The sequence below is a fragment of the Haliaeetus leucocephalus genome, unplaced genomic scaffold, assembly GCF_000737465.1.
Source record: "Haliaeetus leucocephalus isolate CR32 unplaced genomic scaffold, Haliaeetus_leucocephalus-4.0 Scaffold173, whole genome shotgun sequence".
Lineage (NCBI taxonomy): Eukaryota > Metazoa > Chordata > Aves > Accipitriformes > Accipitridae > Haliaeetus > Haliaeetus leucocephalus.
Window position 1 is genome coordinate 11,904,695 of NW_010972609.1, and position 21,916 is coordinate 11,926,610.

Sequence of the window (21,916 nt, forward strand, 5' to 3'; positions counted from 1 at the left end):
ACCCCAAAGTCAAAGTATTTAACTTAATTGAAGTTCTCCTTAATGGTTTTAGTGTAAAGATTAGTATTTCAGGATTTTGTATTAGATATCACATGCAGACATTCAGGCACTGAAGTGACTACCCTAACAATAACTGCATAAGAGCATCCCTGGAAGAGAAATAAAGACTTCAAATTCAAATTTTGTATGACATTAGTTCTAATGAAGCTTGGTTTTGTGTTGTCTGCAACTTAATGGAATTAACTTCTAAATTTGTAGTTTTAACTAAAATATATGCTGTAAGTAAAGTATAATTTTTCTAAATATAAACCTTTATACTAAAATATATGTATTTAAGAAAAATAAAATGGGGAAATCAAGCACTCTCTAAGAACTCTGTCTTAGATGTGCAGTAAAACAAGACAAGATGCAAGTTGTGGCTTTTAAAGGGCTGTAATTTTAAGAAGCAATTTGTTCTGTACAGTTCACATCATACAGTATATGTTATTTCTTCCTTACTAATTAGCCCCTCTGCTGGCACCTTTCTCTTTTACTAAGTTTGTCCACATCCACTGATTATACCCTATTGCATTTTCTTTCTCTAAGTGTTAAAAGAGTTGGGACTGGAGACTTGACTGGAGGAAAGAAAAATTATAAAAATCCTTTTGTTTCCCTTTACAGAAAAAGTAAAATTAAAATAAATTTTAGGTTTATTGCTTTGGAACTCTTCCAGTATAAAAGTTACTAGGATTTTTAATCCTTGCTTATTCTATTAAGGCAAAAGAGCCCCTTTTTATTATGCAATGATGAAATAAGTACTATTGCTTTTTTTTTTTTTTTTTTAAAGTAGTGACTTTGTCCAGGGGAAAGAGGAGAATAAAACTGTGAATCTCCTTATCATGCAAGTATTTCTAACTTAATGGTTTAGTTCCTTTTGCAGTAGTTTCCACTGTCCCCTGAGCTTTTCCTATAGGCCTGCAAGTCCAAGAAATGGGCCACGTATAGAATTACTAAGGGAGATGCTGATTGATCCTTTCTTGGCCTTATTGAGGTTGGAGAGAAACTGTAGAATGCTCTTTTAGTACTGTCATTTTAAGAAGGGAATGAAATTCCAGGTCTGCATAACACCAGGAGGTCTTTAGCAGCATGACAGTAAGGGGAAGGCATAAGAAGTGACAGAGGCCTTAACAGTAATGTGTAACCATTGGTTTCCATGTGGATTTTCCAAGATCTGTAGTTTGGACTCTGAGATGTACATTTTTGCTAGTTTTTCTCCTCTTCATTCCCTCCCATGGAACAAATACCTAAAAGTGCATTTTAAGAATTAAAAGCTTAGATTGTTATGGTTGCTTTCTAATCTAAATGGCAACTCTACTGCAATCAAGAGACATAGACTAGATGGCCGGTGTCCCTTGTTCCCCTAGATTGCCTTCTGTGCTTGCTGAAACATTCCTCTGAACAGCCTTCTGCAGCAAAAGTGAACTGTAGCTGCAAAGAGGTGACTTCCTCTGTTTTATGTCTTCTAAGGCACCATACAGTTTCAAGGACCAAAGCAAATCTTTTATTCCTTCCTCCCCTCTTCTGATGAGGGCAGCAAGTGTGGATATCTGCCCCATACATACTGCCAAAAGCGTAAAGTCTACATTTCTTTTTCTAAAATTGCATGGCAAGAGTGAGCTCTGATTGTGGTGAATTAAAAATACTTCTTTTTCTTGATTATGACTGTTCAAAGTTCTGAAAGTCTCCTTTATTTGTGTGAATGATAGTTACCCGTCAGCATTATAATGGGAAATCTTGTCTGAAAAAATGGATCCTGAGGTATATCTGCATGTAGTACTAGGGAAAGGATTGGTTTTAGAACAGGAACATTCAGCTTTCCAGTTTTGGCACACTTCTTGCAGGATCCACAATGTCCTGTAGGATTTTGCCCTCCTTGTGTAATGTCATGAAACAGCTGAAACTTTTTATGTATTTGTAAGACTACATGTACCCTTCTGGACAACCTGTGTGGCCATGATGAATTTACGACTTACTGGCATTTCAACTTTTCTTCAAAATTGCTGGTTTATCTATAAACAAGAGTATGACTTTTTTTAAAAAGTATAAGTCTTTCTTTGCCAATTATTCAGCTCCACAATTACAAGGATAATTATGTTAAGATTATTTTCACAATAGTATATGGCCGAGTTATTTAAAATGTATTAAAAATATGAATGAAATAATGTTCTGAAAAAATATTTTATGTTTGTATTTTCAATTTTCTTAGATGAAGCCAGTCGTATTGCCCCTGTTAGAGTCAGCTATATTTCTTCAAAAAGTTGTTCTATTGCTGATGACAGTTATGGTTGTCTGGCATCAAACATTCCTGCTTTGGAATTGATGGCTTTATATGTAGCAGCTGCCATGCACGATTATGATCATCCTGGCCGTACAAATGCTTTTCTAGTGGCTACAAATGCACCTCAGGTAAGAAATTCTTTAACCAGAAAATTATTTGTCTGTATCTGAAATCAGAATAATGAAAAATTTTCTCTTATATATCCCTACTGTAGCCAGTTTAGGATCATTTGCCCAATTTAAGAAACAGGGAAATTAATTTATACTTAACATGTGTAATACTTTTTTTCTTTCTGATAAATTCCAATGTGTTTTGTATGTATTGGTTGTGTATGTGTGTAAAAATAATTTTCAATTTACAAAATTGAAAATAATAACATAAATCAATGCAGGTAAGAGTAAAAGATTATTTCATACAGAGCTGGCCCTAGGACTGTCTAAGCAGCTAATTCATGGATATCTTACATTTTGGGAGACCTCTGAAATCATAGTGGTATCAGCAATTACCATAAAAACACATGTTTCTCTAATAGTCCAATTAACTGCATCAACTAGTCTTTGTATTTCTGATTAGTCCTGTATGGTAAATAGCCATTACCTTTAAGGGAGTATGAGTAAAATAAGAAGAAATTGGTAAGGCATCCTTGCTTTTATGTCCCATATTCAACTTTGTTGTTAGAACAGAGAGTAGAAAGAAAGGAGATGCTATGCTCTTCAGGGTCTAAAAGGCTAAGACAAAATAGGTAAAGGAGAATAAAGCTAAACAAAATAGCAGATAGAAAAAAAAAAAAAGGTGGGGCAGGGAAGAATTGGAAGGAAAAGCACGGAAGAAAAGATGCCTAAACTGCACAGTGAAATAGTTTTATCTGAAGAGTGGAATATTATCTGGGGAAGAATATTTATGATGGCTATTTGGATCGCTCTTAATAAGTTAGAGACAAGAAACTTAAATAATAACAACAACAACATCAACAACAACAATAATAATAGTAAGTCAGAAACCAATACAGCTTGTCAGGAGATGGATACTTTAAAAGTGAACTTTCCAGTCTTCAACAATTCCTTGTTGCAAAAAAAGTTTAGGATGTAGGCAGTTACGTATTTCTGCTGAAAGCAGTATACAAGGAAGAATAAAAACAACACCACAGACATTCATCTCCAATTTTCAAAAATACACATGTTCATTTTGTTAATGATCTTTTCCTTTCCTCAAAACATAAAGATTATTTTTGTAGTTTTTCAAATAATTTTTTCAGGTCCTATTTATTCTATATTCAATTATTTTCTAGGATCTTTTGTATAAACACGGAAGTTGTGAGTAAAATCTACTACTGTTTTAATATTTTAATTAACTCATTTGCAGTTAAAATGTATTCATCAGCATTAAACGTAGCACATTGAAAACTAGTGATAGTCCACACCATTTTGCGTTAACCACAGTTCTCATATGCTTTGGAGTTCTTTTCGTGTTTTTTTTAAACAATACTGGAATTAAAAGCATATACAGAGATCTGGGGTGTGGTTTGGTTGGTTTGTTTGGGTTTTTTATGTCAGTGCGTGTGCTCCACACATACTTGCCAAGGGTCTGAAGTCTACGTTTTAAGTGGTTTGTGTATGTGTGCCTACAGTGTGAATGTAGATGTCAGTAAGACATCATTAAGGACTTTCAAGGAAAGAAAAAGCTTTGCTAATTGTTTGGGGTTTTTTTTCTCATCTGCCATTTTTGTTTCACTTTAACCTTCGAAACTAGAAGGCAAAACATCATTTCCAATGGTTGGGGTTTTTTTGGTTTTGTTTGTTTTGTTTTTTTTTTAATTAAGTCTTGTTTCTGACTAGCCCTTAAGCTTCAGAATATTTAATTATAATTTTAAATCTTTGCTCTGACATTTATGATTCTCTCTCTCTCTCTTTTTTTTTTTTTGTAGGCTGTTCTCTACAATGACAGATCAGTCTTAGAAAATCACCATGCTGCTTCTGCCTGGAATCTTTTCTTATCACAACCAGAATACAACTTTTTATCAAATCTTGATCATGTAGAATTCAAGCGTTTTCGTTTCTTAGTGATTGAAGCAATCCTTGCCACAGATCTCAAGAAGCATTTTGATTTCCTTGCAGAATTTAATGCCAAGGTTTGTTACGTTTCTGCACTGAGCTTGTCTTGATATACTGATGTTAATGTTGCTACTCAGTAGTTGTTAGTATTAATAACTTGCATCTAAAGTTTTATGTTATTTAAATTTAGGTTACAAAAAAAAGCACATAGAGTGTTTCCTTTGTACAAACCAATTGTAGATTGTTTTGTAGATTGCCTAATAAGCCTAGCAGATGTTACTCAGGGACCCACATGAGAACACGATCATATCTCACATATCCATCTTCTGAGAGATAGTAAATGACTTTTTTTTACTATATAAAACAAAAAAAGATGTAGAAAAATTAATGCAAGTCTGTTGTGAAAAGCCTGAAAAAAACCAACCCCATTGATGAGTTTTAACTTAATTTTTAAAAATGTACATGCTCAATCCAGGTCAATGATATCAACAATCATGGTATAGAATGGAGCAATGAAAATGATCGCCTACTGGCCTGTCAAATATGCATCAAACTGGCAGATATTAATGGCCCAGCAAAAGTTAGAGAGCTGCATCTGAAATGGACAGAAGGCATTGTTAATGAATTTTATGAACAGGTGGGTACAGAAAGTGTAATTTACTCTTTTTTTTTAATGACAGGCAGATGATCAGTTCTTTGCATTAGCAAATGTATAACTAAATTAAACATTATTCCTTGTGTTAAATCTTCAAGTAAGGTATTTCCATCTTCTCTTTCTGAATACTGAAAATTTATTTTCATAGGTAGGATACTAACATAATTTCTTACTTTTTATCAATTGTGTTAGAAGCTTGAAAACAAGCTCCCTGCCAATGTTGTCCATTTTTCAGATATTAGTTTATTTTCTTTTGGTTTTTTTTCCATAGGATGAAGCTGATTAAACCAAAATAACTTCTTCCACTTTGGGAAGTTAAGTTCACTGGTATGTTTCCAGGTCAAAGAATATGTATAGAATCCACAAGACTGGAAATGTATATTCAGCTAACTCTTAGAGCAAAGACAGAAGATATTTTAAAACTTTCAAAATTAAATATTAAAAATACACAGTAGTAACTAACAGTATTAAAATGGAAATAAGATTTTTACAGTGGAACCTTGATAAATAATCCTATCAAGAGTAACTGGAAAAAAGCCTGAAAATTTGTGGCCTATGTTTACATTTACAACTTCTGGAAGACCCCAAAATATATTCTACATTTCTACTCTGTTATTTTTCTGTAGTCAGCCTTCTGAGGAGTTAACTATTTATGAGGCAACAACCAAGGATTGAAAAATACTTTTCAAGCTAGGAAGATAAAAGTAAACAACAAAATCACTTGGGAGATTTAAGCAATAGCAATAATAATCTGAAGTGCTTACACTTACTGTAAGACCTTAGTATTCTAAGTTGCTGCTTTAGGAAAAACTTTTTTGTAAAACTATCAGGTCCACAGAAGTGCTGAGACAAGTGATTATAACTCAGAGTTCTGTAGGAGCAACTGTTCAATTTTTTCTTCTCCAATTTATAAAATGGGAAAAAAACCCAAACCACTTTGTTCTGGATGTTATAGTTCATTTCATTTTTCTATGACTTTGGGGTGAAGCCGTTTACCAAAATGCCTTAGTCTAGCTGATTACTTTCCCATTATCTCTGTTCATCAGCTCAGCATTTGAAGTCAAAACTCTGCCTACCCTGAAGCCTGTAAAGGCCTGCCTGTAAAGGCCAAGGAATAGCAGCTACAGTAGAACTAGGTCTGCATCCATGCACAAGGGTATCTCGCAGCAAAGCTGAAGGGAGGATTATGGGCTATGCAAGTCTGAGCTATAATGTGTCTTTATTTTAAATTGGCCTAATTACATTTTCATTCACTTAGTCTATACTATTATTGCCTCTAGTAAAAAGATACAACGCATGTGATGTTTACTTGGTTCCTTAAAAGTAATCTTTAAAATAAAAAATTAAACTTAATTTTGTGAGTTCTGATTTTTTTTTTTTTTTTAATTTCTTTTTCAGGGTGATGAAGAAGCAAGTCTTGGATTACCTATAAGCCCTTTCATGGATCGTTCTTCTCCACAGCTTGCAAAACTGCAAGAATCTTTCATCACTCACATAGTTGGCCCCCTTTGTAATTCTTATAATGCAGCTGGGTTGCTTCCAGGGCAATGGGTTGATGAAGAGGAGGAGGATGCAGAAAGTACTGAAGATGATGATGGAGCACAATTAGAGAGTGATGATGATGAAATGGAAGATGATCTTATTTTAAGTAAGTTTCTGTATTTCAGTCAGCACATATGGTTGTCATTTAATAGATTCAGACATAGCAATGAGGGTTGAAATTGTATAGTACGAATATTGTAGATTTTGCGATTATGCTACTTCATAAATTTTACTCTTTTAATAAAATTTTTGTTAATACCAGAAGACTTGCAATTTGAAACAGAAACTCATTGTTATCCTTTGCCATGTCAGTATTCAAATATTCTGAATAAGCGTCCATGGTTTTTGCTCAAATTTGCATCTCTCTTACAACGTGCCATTGGTTTTGTATGTGTAAAATACAATTACTTTGAATCTCAAACAATCAAATGTGCTTATAATTTTACAGAAGCTCAAAGAAAAAAAGGTAGACGAGTATTTTGCCAGCTAATACACCATCTCAGTGAAAATCACAAAATATGGAAGAAAATGATTGAAGAGGAGGAAAAAAATAAAGCTGAAGGAGCTAAACTGCTGACTGAGATCTCATCTTTACCTCAGGCGGATGAAATTCAGGTTATCGAGGAAGCTGATGAAGAAGATGAGCGACAACTAGGAGAAGACAAGACATGCTAAGAAAACCTCAGTGGTGTCCAATATGATGATAGCCTATTTTTTTTTTCCACTGTGCTGACTTTAGCCTGACACAGTTCACATAAAATTGAAAGGCCTTAATACTGTGAGAGGATTCTTTCTACTCTAGTGGAATCCCACTCCTATGCACTTTTGCCACACAAAATATGAAACTTTATTGAAATATTGAGTATTATATACCCTGATGCAAAGTTCTTTATGCCTTAGTTGGTATAAAATATCCTGATATAATGCTGCCTTGCTGAATATGGAACTCTTATTTTCCTTGAGGTACCTGAAATTTTTAAAAACATTCAGTGACTTCAATTACCAAAGTGGCAAGAACTTTATGCTAACAAGGAAAGGTGGGATGGATCCTAATATTGTCTTGAGTTGTTTATTTCATGTTGTTTTGAACATGAATGAGAAAAAGTCTGTGCCTATATGAAAACTATGTTACTGTTGCAGTGCAAGCCTGTTGTGGGGTGTCTACTTAGTGCAGTAGTGGGCTTAATGTAGTCATCTCAGAGCAACTATTCAAGGACTGTGACATAAATGCTGAATTCTGATATTTGTGGTTTAAAAAAGAAAACAATCCAGGTGCATCTATTTCTGATGCTTTTTTATTATTATGCATAATCTGATGTTTTATTTTTGCAGAAAATATTCAGGTTTGCAGTGGGTGTTCATGATAATTCATTGAATACAGGGCCATTATCATCTGTTGCCTTGCTGTTTTGTGGTAGAACATTAAAAACATGTTCAGCTACTTAAATTATTAATGGATTTTATTCTTTTAGTCATAATGCTATATTTCCTGCCCTTACTCAGGTTCCTGTTTAAAAACAAGTCAACCACATCATAGATTTTTATCTTGCACCAATTTCCAGTATTAAATTTGAAGAAAATATGATCGTATTTCATTTATTCTTTGTATGTAAAACTTTAGGAGAATTAAAGATTTTTTTTTTTTTAATAGACATAAACTACTGTTTCAAAATGGCTGGTGTATTTTTATGTGCCTCACGTCTTTTTTCCGCCATCACAAACATAGCTTATGTTGCCTTCAAGTTTGATGTACATCCTGAAATATATATATGGAAAGCAGAATGTGAAAACTTTGTGTAAAGCCTAATAATAAGATAAACATCACTGTACTATATTCCATTTTAGATTGTTGAGTTTTTAAATAAGAAACTTAGACATTCCACACAAATGTATTTTTAGGAACACTACCATTGTAGGTCTAATTTAAAAAAAAAAAATAAAAAAAATTAGGCTACAAGTATGTAAGCAAGCCACAAATAAAGCTAGATTTAAAAGTGCACCTTTTAGTACTAAACATTTATATGCTGGGCAGTTGAATTGAATAAAAACAAATGCACACATGTGGAAGTTGCTAAATGTATCTTACCATATTTGGGTTTACATTTACATCAGTTGACTTGAAAAAAAAGGTAACATTCGTAAGATAACCTTGTGTAAATTGTACTGCACTATTTTACACAAACAAATTTTTATTCTGCTCTTTGATTGGCCAGTTTAAATAACTGAAAGGATTTTTTTTTTATTTTCCACTAATAAGCTTTTTGTTGATTCATTTAGAAGACCACTGAAATGTGCTTTTGCTATTTTATATGTTCAGTGCCAAATGCCCCTTTGCTGCCATTATTACTATCACTGCATTTTTTGTAACACAAGCAGTGTTAAAAACAGATATTTCTGTCATTAATAAAATGTTGCACTACTGAAGCTGGCACTTATTGATCATTCACTTGTATTTTACATATGTTCATATATTTTCCTAACGTAATTTGAAGACTACAGAAATCATGCTCGTTTCAGTATGCTGTATGCTCAGCATTTATATGTTTAGTTTCATTTTGCTTTGACTGAAAAAAGATGCAAATGAGCTTGTCTAAATTTAATTATATTATTTTACATGACAGTTTTCCATTTAGTTGCCTGTTAAAAAATTATTATTAAAAACTAATATAAAAAAAGAATAAGAAGGTAAAAATAATACTTTATCTTTTACTAAAGCATTGGCAGCATTTATATCTGGTGACAACTTTGCCAGCAACTTCAAATCTCAGGTTTCCCTAAACTCTTTAGAAATACTGAAGCAATTTTAAAATTCAGATGTAAGTATCAAACCTCAGTGCTTAATAAACTATAATGCTGATATGTATTTCCAACTAGATATTTTCAAGTTACAGTAGCTTGTTTCAAAGATATGTTGAATTATGAATGTATTTAAAATCCCCTTTAAAATGTCTGTTATTTATATATACATAATATGTGACTAATTGTTACTCTAAGAGCAAGGGGAAAAGAATGTACAAATATCATCAAAGGTTCGTTCAGGGCATGTTTGCAGAAGTGGATGTAACTGAAGATGTCTTAATCTTTCAAATGGTAATGGAGGGTCATTTGAATGTTGATTGAGCTGTTGTCAACAGTAATATATCTCCATATAAGGTATATCACTCTTATGCTGTTAACAACCCACTGAGAAATTACAACCAATTTAAATCTGTGATCACACTTCAATTCACAGCTACCAAGGGATGCTAAGGAGCACAGAAAAGCACACAAAGAACACAATTAAAATACTTTCTAAAGCAGAACTCACCATTTTTTTTTTTTCCCCAAGTAGGCCAAATTAGCTTACATAGAATTAATGTTGCTACCAGTTGATATACCTTTTATGGATAATATTCTCAGGTTTAAGTAAAGTCTTCAGCCCCTTTCCTATCAAGAGCCTCCCATGTCCTCATTGCCTTCTTTTGCAAATGTATGTTGGATTACTTGCTCCTGTGCATACAGAACTAGAAGTTTTCTGGAAGGACCCAATTCCCTCCATGCCTCTGCAGACCTCTGGATGTTATGGTGGTGCTAAACTAATCAAAATTAACTACTTGGATCCTCTTCCCATGAGTTCTTCCTCCATGGCAAAGCTAGACGGTGTGTCTAACAGTATTCAAAATTAAAGGACTAGTGTAACATTACTTGAGGTAAGTCCAAATTAACAAAGTTTGCCCAAGACCTGATTTGCTCTGTACATAGAATCATTTCTTCTCTGTACTTCTTGCATTCAATTTTAACTACAACCGGTGGTAGGTGAATCAACAAAAGGAGTTAGCAAAATTCAAGAGCGCACTTATAGCTTTGGTGCTTTCTCCTGGGCAGGCATAGTTGAGGCTGGGCTTCTCGTTCCTCTAAAAGTATACACAGAATTTGAGGTAATCCGGTATGTGGCACTAACATTCACAGGGCAGTACCTTCCCTTTTGTCCAAAAAACATTTGAGAAGGTGTGAGAGGTGCAGAACTGGAAGTTCCTCATACGCTGGTGAGTGTGAGATCAGGAATCCCAGTCTGAGAGACATGTTTTGGAGTAAAAGAATAGAATTAGCTTAGGCGATGAGAATTAGAAAGGAGACGTAAGGAGGGCATACCCACACACATAAAAGATATATTCTTATTCAGAAGAGACACTGTTTATTGTTTCACACCAGTTCATTGTCTTCAAAAGAATATGGAAACAGGATATCTTTGGTAAGTCAGAATATTTGGATTGTTAGAAATGAAATGAAAATAGAAATGAAAATTAAAGTATACTACTACTAAGGATACAACTATCATAACTTAAATTGTGATGCAAGTTTAAGAAAATGGATTTTTCTGTGGCTAATAAAGATTAGATAAGAGAAAATAAATACACAATGTTGATTAAATGAGGTACAAAAAGTATGATCAAGGCAGTGTTTTATTTTGCCTTTTTTTCCTCCAGCTTTTCTCAGAATTGTGTTTCTGGACAACGTGCTTCTTCATGTCTGTGTTAAGGCAAATGAGGTAATGAATTGCTTTCATTTTTGCAATGAAGAATTTTCCTTTCGATATCTTCTGAAGTAAGCCTTTAACCTGCTATAAGAATCATACTGTAGATTCTCAGAGATGAAGCTGGCAAAAGGACATAACTGTTAACTGGTCCCTACCTGTTGTTAATATAATAGGGCCATAAGCAATTAGTACTTTTGTTCTCTGCTAAATGAGAAAGAATAATGACTTGTATTTCAGAGGAAAGAAAGGTCATGGACTAAGCTGCTCTAGGATAAACATTCCAGTGCACTTGAGTTTCTAGTTGGCAGTGACCCTCTTGTCATGGTGTACGTCCGCCACATCCTTATGAATCCAGCTAATAGATATATAACTCTTAACTGAGCAGTCTGTCTCCATGGTTGTTTTGTCCATTTGTTACTCTAATTTCTCTAAAACATTTCTGGCTTAGACTTGAAATACTACTTCTGGTTAGTCTCATTTCTGTTATCTGCAATACTCTAAAAAAAAAAAAAAAAAAGTAGAGTAACTAGCAATTGCTTGTTTTGTTAATAATAGCATTAAGCTATAGAAAGTGGTTCTGGTAAAGAAGAAACTGCTTTCTTTTGGTACTGAGATTGAAACATCTGTCCAGAAATTGGCTGACTTTAAATACTGCTGTTGTGATACGGTCAGGATACTGAATAATGGATGCTTAATGTATTAAGTGTTTGACACTTATTCGGTTCTGTGTGACACTACAGACCCCTTTAGAAAGGGCACAACACAATCCAAAATGTTTGACCGGAAGGTTTCTCTGGGGATCTGTACACCGTGAGTCATCTTTTGACTTCTGTACTTCAGGAGATCACAGGTGACAGCAACTAGTATCTATGATAGGTTCTACTACGCAGGCTGTATTAGCTGGCAGAATGTTACCATCTATGAAATCTAAGTAAAGAGAATAAAAATCTTATGCAGAGGAGAAACCTTCTGCCTTCTGGTTTATCTGTGAGGTTTCAGAAAAATAGAAAAGTCTAATATTAAACTAATAGAGCCTTTAAATAACAGTGAGAGAGCATAGTGTTTCAAATGATTCCTACCATTCACCTTGTGATTTGTCCATGTCCATCTTGCCAAAAAACAGGTGATGAGTCACTTCTGACTCATCTCTCCAGATCAGCAGAACCCTTTGCACCTTGAATAAGATGAAAATCTTTTCATTTTACTTGCATATAAAACAAAGACTAATGCTTAGCTTAAAATGTGTTATATCAAAAATCCAAAGGGTAAGCTTGACATTAGTTATTGCACATGGGGAGCAGATTGCAGACTTCATCACCTGTGCCAGTTAGATGTGAAAACTTGTTCCTATATGTGGTCATTCAAATGGACTTAGTATGTCCTTCTTTCTTTTCTCATGATATTCATCCTACTAGAATTTATTAATCTCTGCAGTATTGCCAATTTATCTGACTCATATTAACTAAGCTTTCTCTCAGTCAAAGAAGTGAATGAAGAAGCCCTCCTATTTATCTTTGAGAATGGGTTTGTAATAATTTTGTTCTATTCATCATAAATAAGGTATTACCAAAATATTGTTTCTGATTTCAGATGTCACACCCCAGGAAAAATATCTGTCCATTAGACAGATCGCAGAATTCCAGTACAGACCAGTGAGACTGACCATAAATATGGAAGACATGGCCTAAAGAGAAGGAGAAAGATAAAATTGGTTCAAGAGATTTTTCTGAGTCTAGAGAAAATGAGACAAGTGAGATATTCTAAGGTTTTGAATACTTAATAAGGCTGCTTCGAAGAGCAAAGTAATCAGAATAATCCTTTCAATGTTCATAGTGTTTAGGACAGGAAGTAACAGCTTTAGATTGCGAGAGGGAAGATTCAGGCTCAACATGGCTAATTGTCTAAGGATTGAGAGGGCTGTGACTCACTGAAATAGATTGCCTTGGACTATTAAGGAGGCCTTTGGAAAAAAAAAAGGTCTGAAAAATGGCTTTCAGAAAAACATATTACTAGGTCAGATGAGTGATCTGCATAACTTACTGAGGTCCTTTCTGGACCTATGTTTTAAATACTAGGACTAGAGATGAGATCTGATATGGATCACTTTAAATGCTAGTAAGAAAATGTGCACAATGATAGAAAATATTTAAATAATAACATTCAAACAACAGGAAATAGATGTGTCAGCTGAATATCTATTTCAGTGAATATTAAAAGCTTTTCACTTACTGAGTATTTAACTGCTAGTGCATCTCCCACCAGAAATAGTCTTTTTATTTGTTGAGGGAGAGAGCTAGAATCCTTTTGAAAAAAACAGACAAAGTTGGGGCTGAGCCAGAGTTAAGTTTCTGTCTAGTTGTCAGCTTATGAATAAATAGAAACGCAGTAGGAAAAAAAAAAAAAATAAAATAAATGTCTAAAGTTAGTTTGCTAAAGCTTATTATATTTTAAATATTTGTCAGCTATATGGTCCTCTCAGATCTTAAGAAAGTGTATATTTAAGACGTTGGAGGTGCTGGATGCTTTTAAAGATGATGTCATTAATACACTTGCAGAGAGGATTAATTTAAGCAAGTAGGGATTTTTAGATAAATTTTAGCCCTTAGCACTGAGTTTTATTGCAATCAACAATGAAATACTCTTACAGTCTCTTTTCAAAATATAATCATGATATTCATTATGACACAAAGAACTTGAATATTTTGTAGACTATATCTACAATTTGTGATGAAGTAAATGTGATACTAAGGTACATTGCATTTCCCTCCATACTGCGTCAGTTTAGACTGTACATTCTTTGAGAGAGAAACAGTATGTCTTTATATAATGTAAAATACAATGGAACAAGATCTGAAGCTGCCGTGAAGGGGCTTTAAAAAGCAACTTTTAGGCTTCCAAAAAAGAGCAATTAAATTAACTTCCTAACATATATAGTCACAAGAAGGGTCCTAAGTACCTATGTTTTTCCTGGAAAAATTAGGCTATAAAATTTTGCTGTGGTGCATGTTCACCAGCATTATTGTTTTAACTGAGCTTATTGTGCAAGTTGAAGAGAACCAAAAGGGCATTTGAACTACTTAAACAGGGATGTGTGTGGAGAAAGGAAACTTAATTACCTGAGAATAACTGGAATTCTTTAAGATGTTTTATCCATAGTGATTCTATTACCTAACTTTCATTCCTTATTGGTATGAAATCCTACCTGGATTACCTATATTAGTGAAGGACCTGAACAACAGAGCCATCCTTTATTCCCTCATTTTAGTGAGGATATAAGGGTGCCCATGGGGCATACATCATGGACCCTGTTGTCTAGATTCTAATGGTGGAACTGATGTGGTTAAGCATTCTAACAAATCAACTATAATGTAAAAAGCTGGGGGGTTTTATATGTAATATTTTTTTCATGCTTCTGATAAGTCAGTTTATACAAATTAAAAATATTTCTTTTAAGACTTTTAGTACGAGCGTAGAAAAGGAAGTCAGCACTTGAAAACAGCAAGGGAATAAATAGTAAGTTTATTCTGTTTTCTGGTATATTACTACAGGCTGGTATATATCACATGGAGAATTTTAGGCAAGCAGCCATCTGCTGCGGTAATAGTAAGCTATTGGATTAGATTGCACATTCCTGATATGCTCCATTATTTTAATGGATTTAATCTATTTGGAATGTTACTTATTCAGAAGAATGTAACAAACGTAATGTCTCCTGAAGTCTGGCAGTGTTCCTAAGAAATGAGCACTCTGAGTACGGGTTCTGCCTAATTCTAATCACATCAACATTGAGATAGTTGACAGCCTTCAAAATATCTAAAGGGATAATCTAGAAATGGAAGAATCTGCTGATCCTCAAATTGTATTGTATGAAAGGACAGAATAAGGCATAATATTTCCAGAACAGAAGTTTAATTTGATCTTGATTGGACAAAGGGTTTGAATCATGAGGCCCAATGCCAAAAAACCCACCTCTGACATCTAGCTGCTATGAAAATGCATGTCTGTACCTTCACAGACCAATTTATACTGAGAGTTTACCTTTTAAACTTTTATTGAATAGTCCACTGTACTTGGCTGTGTTATCTTGTGTTTTCATCATTCCATCTATCTCACCTAAATATAAATTCGGATCTGGCATCTTCACCATTATGACTTTCCCCCCCCCCGTTTATCTATAATCCTTATATTTTTCCCATTCAATGCATTGTTGCAAAATTTACATAAGCTTATTTTCACCCATTTTTCAAAGTGATTTGACTATCTTTTATTGTGTTCTCTCTGAACTTGCTAGTTTTCAGGTGAATGTGCTATCTTAATGACAACATAATCTACCTGATTTACTTCCTAGCGCTTGTACAAACCATTAGGCTCAATTCAGGCCAAAAAAAAATGCAGATTAATAGTTTATTTTCACTATTCGGACAGCCTGAATCACAATTAGGGAGAACAACATACTCTATCAAGAAAAGACCTGCTTGCTATGTGAGATCAGGCTGCTTTAATGGTTGAATAGCCAGCAGAGCTTTGGAGTTCAGAGAGAACAGTAAATTTTATAAGCCGATGACTGCGACAGAAGGGACTACTATAAACTTATGTAGTTTATTTCTCATGTTGAAAACAGTGCAAATTAGAACCAGAGCACAGAAGAAAGGTCTGATAACTAATTTTAAAATTTCTGTAACAATCCACGAATAACTATCCTCACTGCTAGTTACAGAACTGATTCTTCATCTGAAGTTGTTCAAAGTATTCACCTGGTTCCTAGTTTAAAGATATTTCACCTTGACTTCTATTTATATTCTTGTCTACTTACTGAAAGGATCTTTTATCAACTTTTTGTTCTCTGTTTAGATAGCTGTAGACTGTAGTCAAGTCACTTAATAATGTGTTTGTTAAACCAAGCGAATGAATTGTCTTGAAAGTGTCACTAGCCAGTATGTTCTACAGTATATTCTGTGGTGTATATGCTGGAGACTTGCTTGAACCTCCAACTTGTCCAAAAACTTTCTAACAGTGCCAGTGTGTCACCAAGTCGGAAATAATAAATCATTCTGAAATGGAAGTGTATTAGCTTGGGCATGGTGCTGCCCTGATATGATCACATACTATTTTGTCAGCTCACAAATCAGTAGAAGTACCTTGCAGCAATCCAGAATATATAGCATAAACATATTCTTAGTCCTTTTTACAGCTTTATAGGAACAGTACCGATTTTTTTAAATGCCCCTTCAGTGATAGACAACAGAACAGGACACATTATTCAAGGAATGCTTGTGCCAGCACCAAATACATATATAGCTTCTGTATCTGTTAACAGTTGGACTCAATGATCTTAAAAGTCTTTTCCAACCTAAATGATTCTATGATTCTGTGATTCTATGCTCACTCAATATTCTGTCAACACAAGATCTTTTGGCTGCACAGTTCAAGTTCATGTTTAACTAACAACCCACCTTGAATCCCAAGCTCTTTCAGAATTACAGCTTTTCAACATAGATTTCCCTCATCCTATGCCTGTTTTCTGTGTCATTGGCTCATAGACATCTGAGTTTATATTTGGACACATCCAAAAAGGCCAGAGTCCAGAAGGAAAGACCTTCCTTCTATTGATATTGGATCTGGCCCACAGGTGGTCAAAAACATACTCTGTGAAATGAATAGATTGTAGTGTGAGTGTATGAAATGAATGTACATCAACTGAACTCTTTTCAGAATTACAATTTTATAACTTATGCAACATTAATAGAAAATAGAGTTATCTTGTCTTGGAAACTTACCTGCTTGAAGATGATGATGCTTAAGGAGGGATCACAAGAACAAATGCAGAAAGATCCATAACTTCACCTCAGGCTCTGGTCAAATCTAGTTACAGGCAAGGAACATTTGGAGAGAGATGATGAATACCACTGAATAGAGACTATGCTAAATTCCTGTAGCATAAAGTCAGTGCTCGTCAGATCATCCTGTGCAGCACTGTAATACTAGTTATCAGCAGTGCCTACATTGTGGATGCAGAATTATTCTCCTACTTGGAGTACATCAAAGTTTCCTTTGCAAGAAAACTTGGTGTGGAGGAAAGGAAGATGTGCACATCTGTTCAGCAGTATTAGGATTCAGCAAATATTCATGCCAGTAGGAAGAAGAAAGGAGAATGAGTCCACAGGCATGCAGAATGGTTGTTAAGGGTAGGTTGGGTTAATAAGCAGAGAAACTGCATTAGTATGATGGCCATTATATAGCAGGTACCAATTAGGCTTCTCTTCCTTGCAGTCTAATCTGTGCAGTTCTGCAAGAGCCTGTACATCTCTAAAGCTAACCCCAGTATCTCACCTTGGACACTACTAGGAGCTGATCTGATATCGTATCTAGACCATTTGCTTCAACAATCCTTGTTGAATGTGATCTGCAAAGAAATGAGCTCACCTTAAGCATCTTCATGCTTAATTCTGTACAGAATTAAAAATTACCACAGTTCTATGATACACTTAGTTTAAGGATGAAAGAGGCAGTCTCTTTGTAAATTCCAGTCTAAAATAGCACTTTAGCTGCTACAGATATAGTGATTTCTAGTAATTAGTCTGAAAAATTCTGCCAATTCAATCCAGAAATGTCATCAAAAGAACTGTAATTATTTTTCCAGATAAACCAGTCATGCTTCATAATGATTTCTAAATAATTGCAAAAATTAGAACACATTGTCTTTTTGCTTTCAATCTACTCTTTTCTTCCCTATTTGTAATTTTTCTCTTTATTTGACTGTCTCTCATTTTCCAGATGATATGACCAATTCTCTGGACAGTTATTACACACTTGACAGTGTGTACGTAACATGCTATATTATAAACACCAGCTATAATATTCTCCTTTTCCTGTTTCTATTTTATCATTCTCTTATTTAGAGAAATTGAGATCTAAGACATGAGAGATTGTTCACTGAAAAAAGATGTAGCTACATCCTGGTATGTAGTCTAAGTTAGCTGAACTATTTCTAGTACATACTGGCAAGCTAACAAAAAAAGCATTATTATGATTCTCTAGGTCTTTCTCTCACAACATATTCTGGATATATATAAAGAATATATGACAATAAATTCAAACTATTTACTTTCAGAGAAGCAGTAGTGTTTCTTGACCTTTTATGAAGACATAAATTAATGAACCTTCCTGCATTTATTAGATTCACACTAAGCTTATGATGTTCACCAAATCACGGAAACTGGTGGAAGTTGAGGAAATCAAGTGCCAAAGAGTAAGATTTTGTTTCAGTGTCATATATGACATGCTTACAGTGTTCCCTTTTCAGTTTCTAGGGATGCTGGCATGGCCAAGGTTAACCCAAAAACTTAAGGATAGCGTTTTAAAAAGGAAGATTTAAGATACTATAGTGGTACTGACTGCTGCACTGATGCATCAGTGTTAAGAAGGGAATCTCCTGCTGGATAGCAAGATGCATTGCCCTGGGCCTGGACTTAAGCCTAGGAGTAGATATAGGAATAGACTGTGTCTGAGAAATAGGCCAGAAAGCACCCATTCTCATGGTACAGAAATGGCATGAAAGAGCAAAGACACTGAACCACTTCTAGAGTTTCTGGTTTAAGGCAAGTATACAAAACCAGAGCCAAGATGAAGAAAATAGATTTAAGAGAAACATACAGCAGCTCATAATCTTCCTACTGGTATTACACTGTAGTTGGCTGTGGAGTCCTTTGAATGGGATATAGTAAACTAATACAATGGTGAGTTGGCTATATTCTCCTCCAATTAGCAGAATTTCTGTGATAATACTCAGAAAAAAACAACTAGTTATTGCTCAAGAAGAAATTAAAATAATTAAGTAAAGAGTATAAAATCAGGTCTTAATCCTAAAATTCTTATTCCTTAAGACTGGTGAATCTAGTCTGCATTTACAAATACTGAACAAGACTGAAAAACAGTGCAAAGAACACTGCAATAATCTCACAGGAAGGGAAAAAAGCTGAAGTGGATTTTTTCCTGAACAAAGTAGAAAAAAGAATGATTCAAAACTGTACAGGGAATGAGAGCAGCAAAGTCAAGCTGAGTATGTGTTTTTAGCTACATTTACACCAAGTCATTCACTGCCTTTGGGAATGGCAGTAAAGTTACAGAGCAGGTACATCAAAGTTTCTTCTTGTGGTTGTGATACATCTGTATGTGGAAACAGTTCTTCCAGTTCAAAACTGTCATCATGAATTCAAAGAGCTAACTCTGCAAAAGACAAAAATGAGAAGACTATAAATACTGGAGGGAATAAAACTTAGGAAAATGGTGAAAGCAAGAGTGCAATAAATGGCATTAATATACAGAAATAGAGAGGTTACAACTTGAAGAAATCTTTCCATTGGTTATCTGGACACATTGTTTTAATCCAAAACATTAGGACATTTAAAGCCAGATAGGAAAAACCCCTGCAAATGGGAACAATCTTACTTTGACACATTACTTTTAATGTCTTTTTTTATCCTTAAATTCTACAACCAGAAAAAGATCTACTGGTTAATATATCAACCTTTAACCCCAAAACAATGTTAAATATCAGGCAGCTATGCTAGGTATTTCAGCTGTAGAAAACGCTCACCGGGAAATTCTGAACATCTGGCTGGCTACTGATGTTCATTACTGATCAATCTTGATACAATGCAGAAATTCCAGAGGACTGGAAAAAATTATGTCAGTATTTCAAATTGTTAAATTGAATCATCAGGATAACTTTAAGTCAGAGGGAAAATAATGAAAAAGTTGATACAGAGTAAAGCATGTAAATATAACTAATACTGATACAGATTTATAGAAAAGACAGTTTGTCAAATGTATTTGATTGCTTAAATGAGACCATAAGTTGGCAGATAATGGTAAAAGTTTGGATTGATATTCTGAGGCTTTTATAAGGCGTTTTGATTTAGAAACCAGAATGACACATAATCAATATGGTTCTCATTAAATGGATTAAAGACTAGTCAGGAGTTAAGATCTCAAAGTACCTCAGTAAAAGGGAATAATCACTGGCCAGCTGCATTCTGAGTGTAGCCCCCGCAAGAACTGTTTCTTGACTTTTTTAATCCTCCCCTCACTTCAATTAGGATTATTTCAATCATGTTTTATCCAAATGATGTCCTAGAGCTTCTGCAACCCAGAAAGCAAGCCTAGATACTAACAAGATTGTGGCTGTCTGATCTAAGAGCACAGAGTGGGATATAGGAAGAACTACCATGAGTCCAGAACTGTAGCACTGAACTCTTCTGTTCGGTATTACTTCATACTGAAGGCACCTAAATTCAGTAGATTCCACAATTTTTACTTAAGCATTTCACAAGCGCCCAACATCTACTTATGCGGGTATCCAGAAAAGCCTCAGTCTTGACTCCTAAGCCCCAGTTTGCCAGTATCTTAGGAGTGGTTTATTCACAGCTTTCATGCTGTGCCCAATGCACAGCAATAAGGCTTACCTCCTTCCTCTCCTTTTTGAATCTTAAATCTTCTCTATAGAAAGGTAGTTATTCAGCAAGAGGAGTAGCTTGCCCACACTCTTCAGAGCACCAGAACATGTGTTTGAGATGCTCTCTGTGGGACATGTGGGTCTGACTTACTCAGAGTAAGGAATTTAATCCAGACCAGCTGCATCTTAAGTCAACAGTCTATTATATAAGTGGACTGGTATTAGCTCTCTTTGATCCTCCTCTTTTGCTATTTCAGAAGAAAGGAAGTATTTCTGCTCAGTATAAGCTGAAAACATCAGGTCAGCAGAAAAACACCAATTCCTGCCTTTGAACTTTCCTGAAGCTCCAAGTTGAAGCATAAGCTGTATAAAGAGCAAGGTCTAATATTCAGCCGTCCTTAAATAGCCACTTGCTCAGTGTGTGTTTTGTTCTGAACCTTATTCTGAGGCCCTACTTCTCCCCACATAGTGGGGACTGAGCATACCGCATCTAGAGTATCAGGTTCTCCTCTGGGGCCTGCACAGATAAATCTTTATCTACCAATAACCAAAAAGCAATAGCTGTCAAGAATAAAAACGGAAGGTGGCAGAAGTTAAGAGTAGCTGTTATGCCTAAAACTTGTGCTTAAAATCCATTTAAAATCTCTTTCTCCCCACCCTACTCCACTCCCCCTCCCAAAAAGGTCTCTTCTCTGGTCAGACTCATGAGCAGCTTATTTTCATGACTTGTAGTATAGTTGCATGTGACTGGTAACACAAACATTGTTTTTTCCAGACTACTTAGGCAGAGATTAATCATTACATAATGCTTTGTGTTGGGAGACAATGGAGGACATGTGTCTAGAAACACAATAAACTGGCAAAAAAGACTGCTGTAATTGTCAGGAGCATGGCAATAATTGAACACTTTGTATATGTTACTAGATGAGAAGCAAGCCATAAAAGATCTTAAAAGTGAATTCACACAGTTATCTGATTCACTAGAAAATTATGACTAACTGGGAAGACAGGGCAAGGAGAAGGAAGGATTAAAATGCTTTAATAGACAAGTTGTTTCTCAAGGCTGGAAAAGATAGTTTATTTTGAGTTACAGAAATTTAAATAGATACCTTTAAAACCTTTTTAGCTATGTAAAATTAATGGAGAATTATAAAGGACAGCTTTGCTGGAATAATGTAAATGAGATTTCCACGGATGAATCCAAGTATAAACATTTTGAGCCATATTCTCCATGCTTATAAAAATATCCTCTCAAAGTAAAATGGCTTGCTAAGTAATTAAATATGTAAAAGCTGAATCAGAAGTTAGATTCAAAACAGACTTCTGGAGTGAAAACATCAACTTTAAATGCAGGATGTGCTTCACGTTTTTGGTTGAGGAT

The 21,916-nt window shown here is 34.7% G+C and overlaps 1 protein-coding gene across 3 annotated transcripts in view; it reads left to right on the forward strand.

Annotated features, from left to right (window-relative positions):
* The window catches only part of PDE3B (phosphodiesterase 3B, cGMP-inhibited), a 91,632-nt gene extending 83,786 nt beyond the window's left edge, over positions 1-7,846 (forward strand). For 2 of the 3 annotated variants that reach the window (XM_010563821.1, XM_010563822.1), the window contains 5 exons: positions 2,246-2,445; positions 4,242-4,445; positions 4,844-5,005; positions 6,422-6,671; positions 7,014-7,846. In XM_010563821.1, the coding sequence (XP_010562123.1) occupies positions 2,246-2,445; positions 4,242-4,445; positions 4,844-5,005; positions 6,422-6,671; positions 7,014-7,240 (1,043 nt within the window). In that variant the 3' untranslated portion in view covers positions 7,241-7,846. Of the gene's footprint in view, positions 1-2,245; positions 2,446-4,241; positions 4,446-4,843; positions 5,006-5,294; positions 5,351-6,421; positions 6,672-7,013 lie in introns of those variants that run through there. The other variant, XM_010563823.1, reaches the window with a different exon arrangement.
* The last annotated feature ends 14,070 nt before the right edge of the window (positions 7,847-21,916 follow it).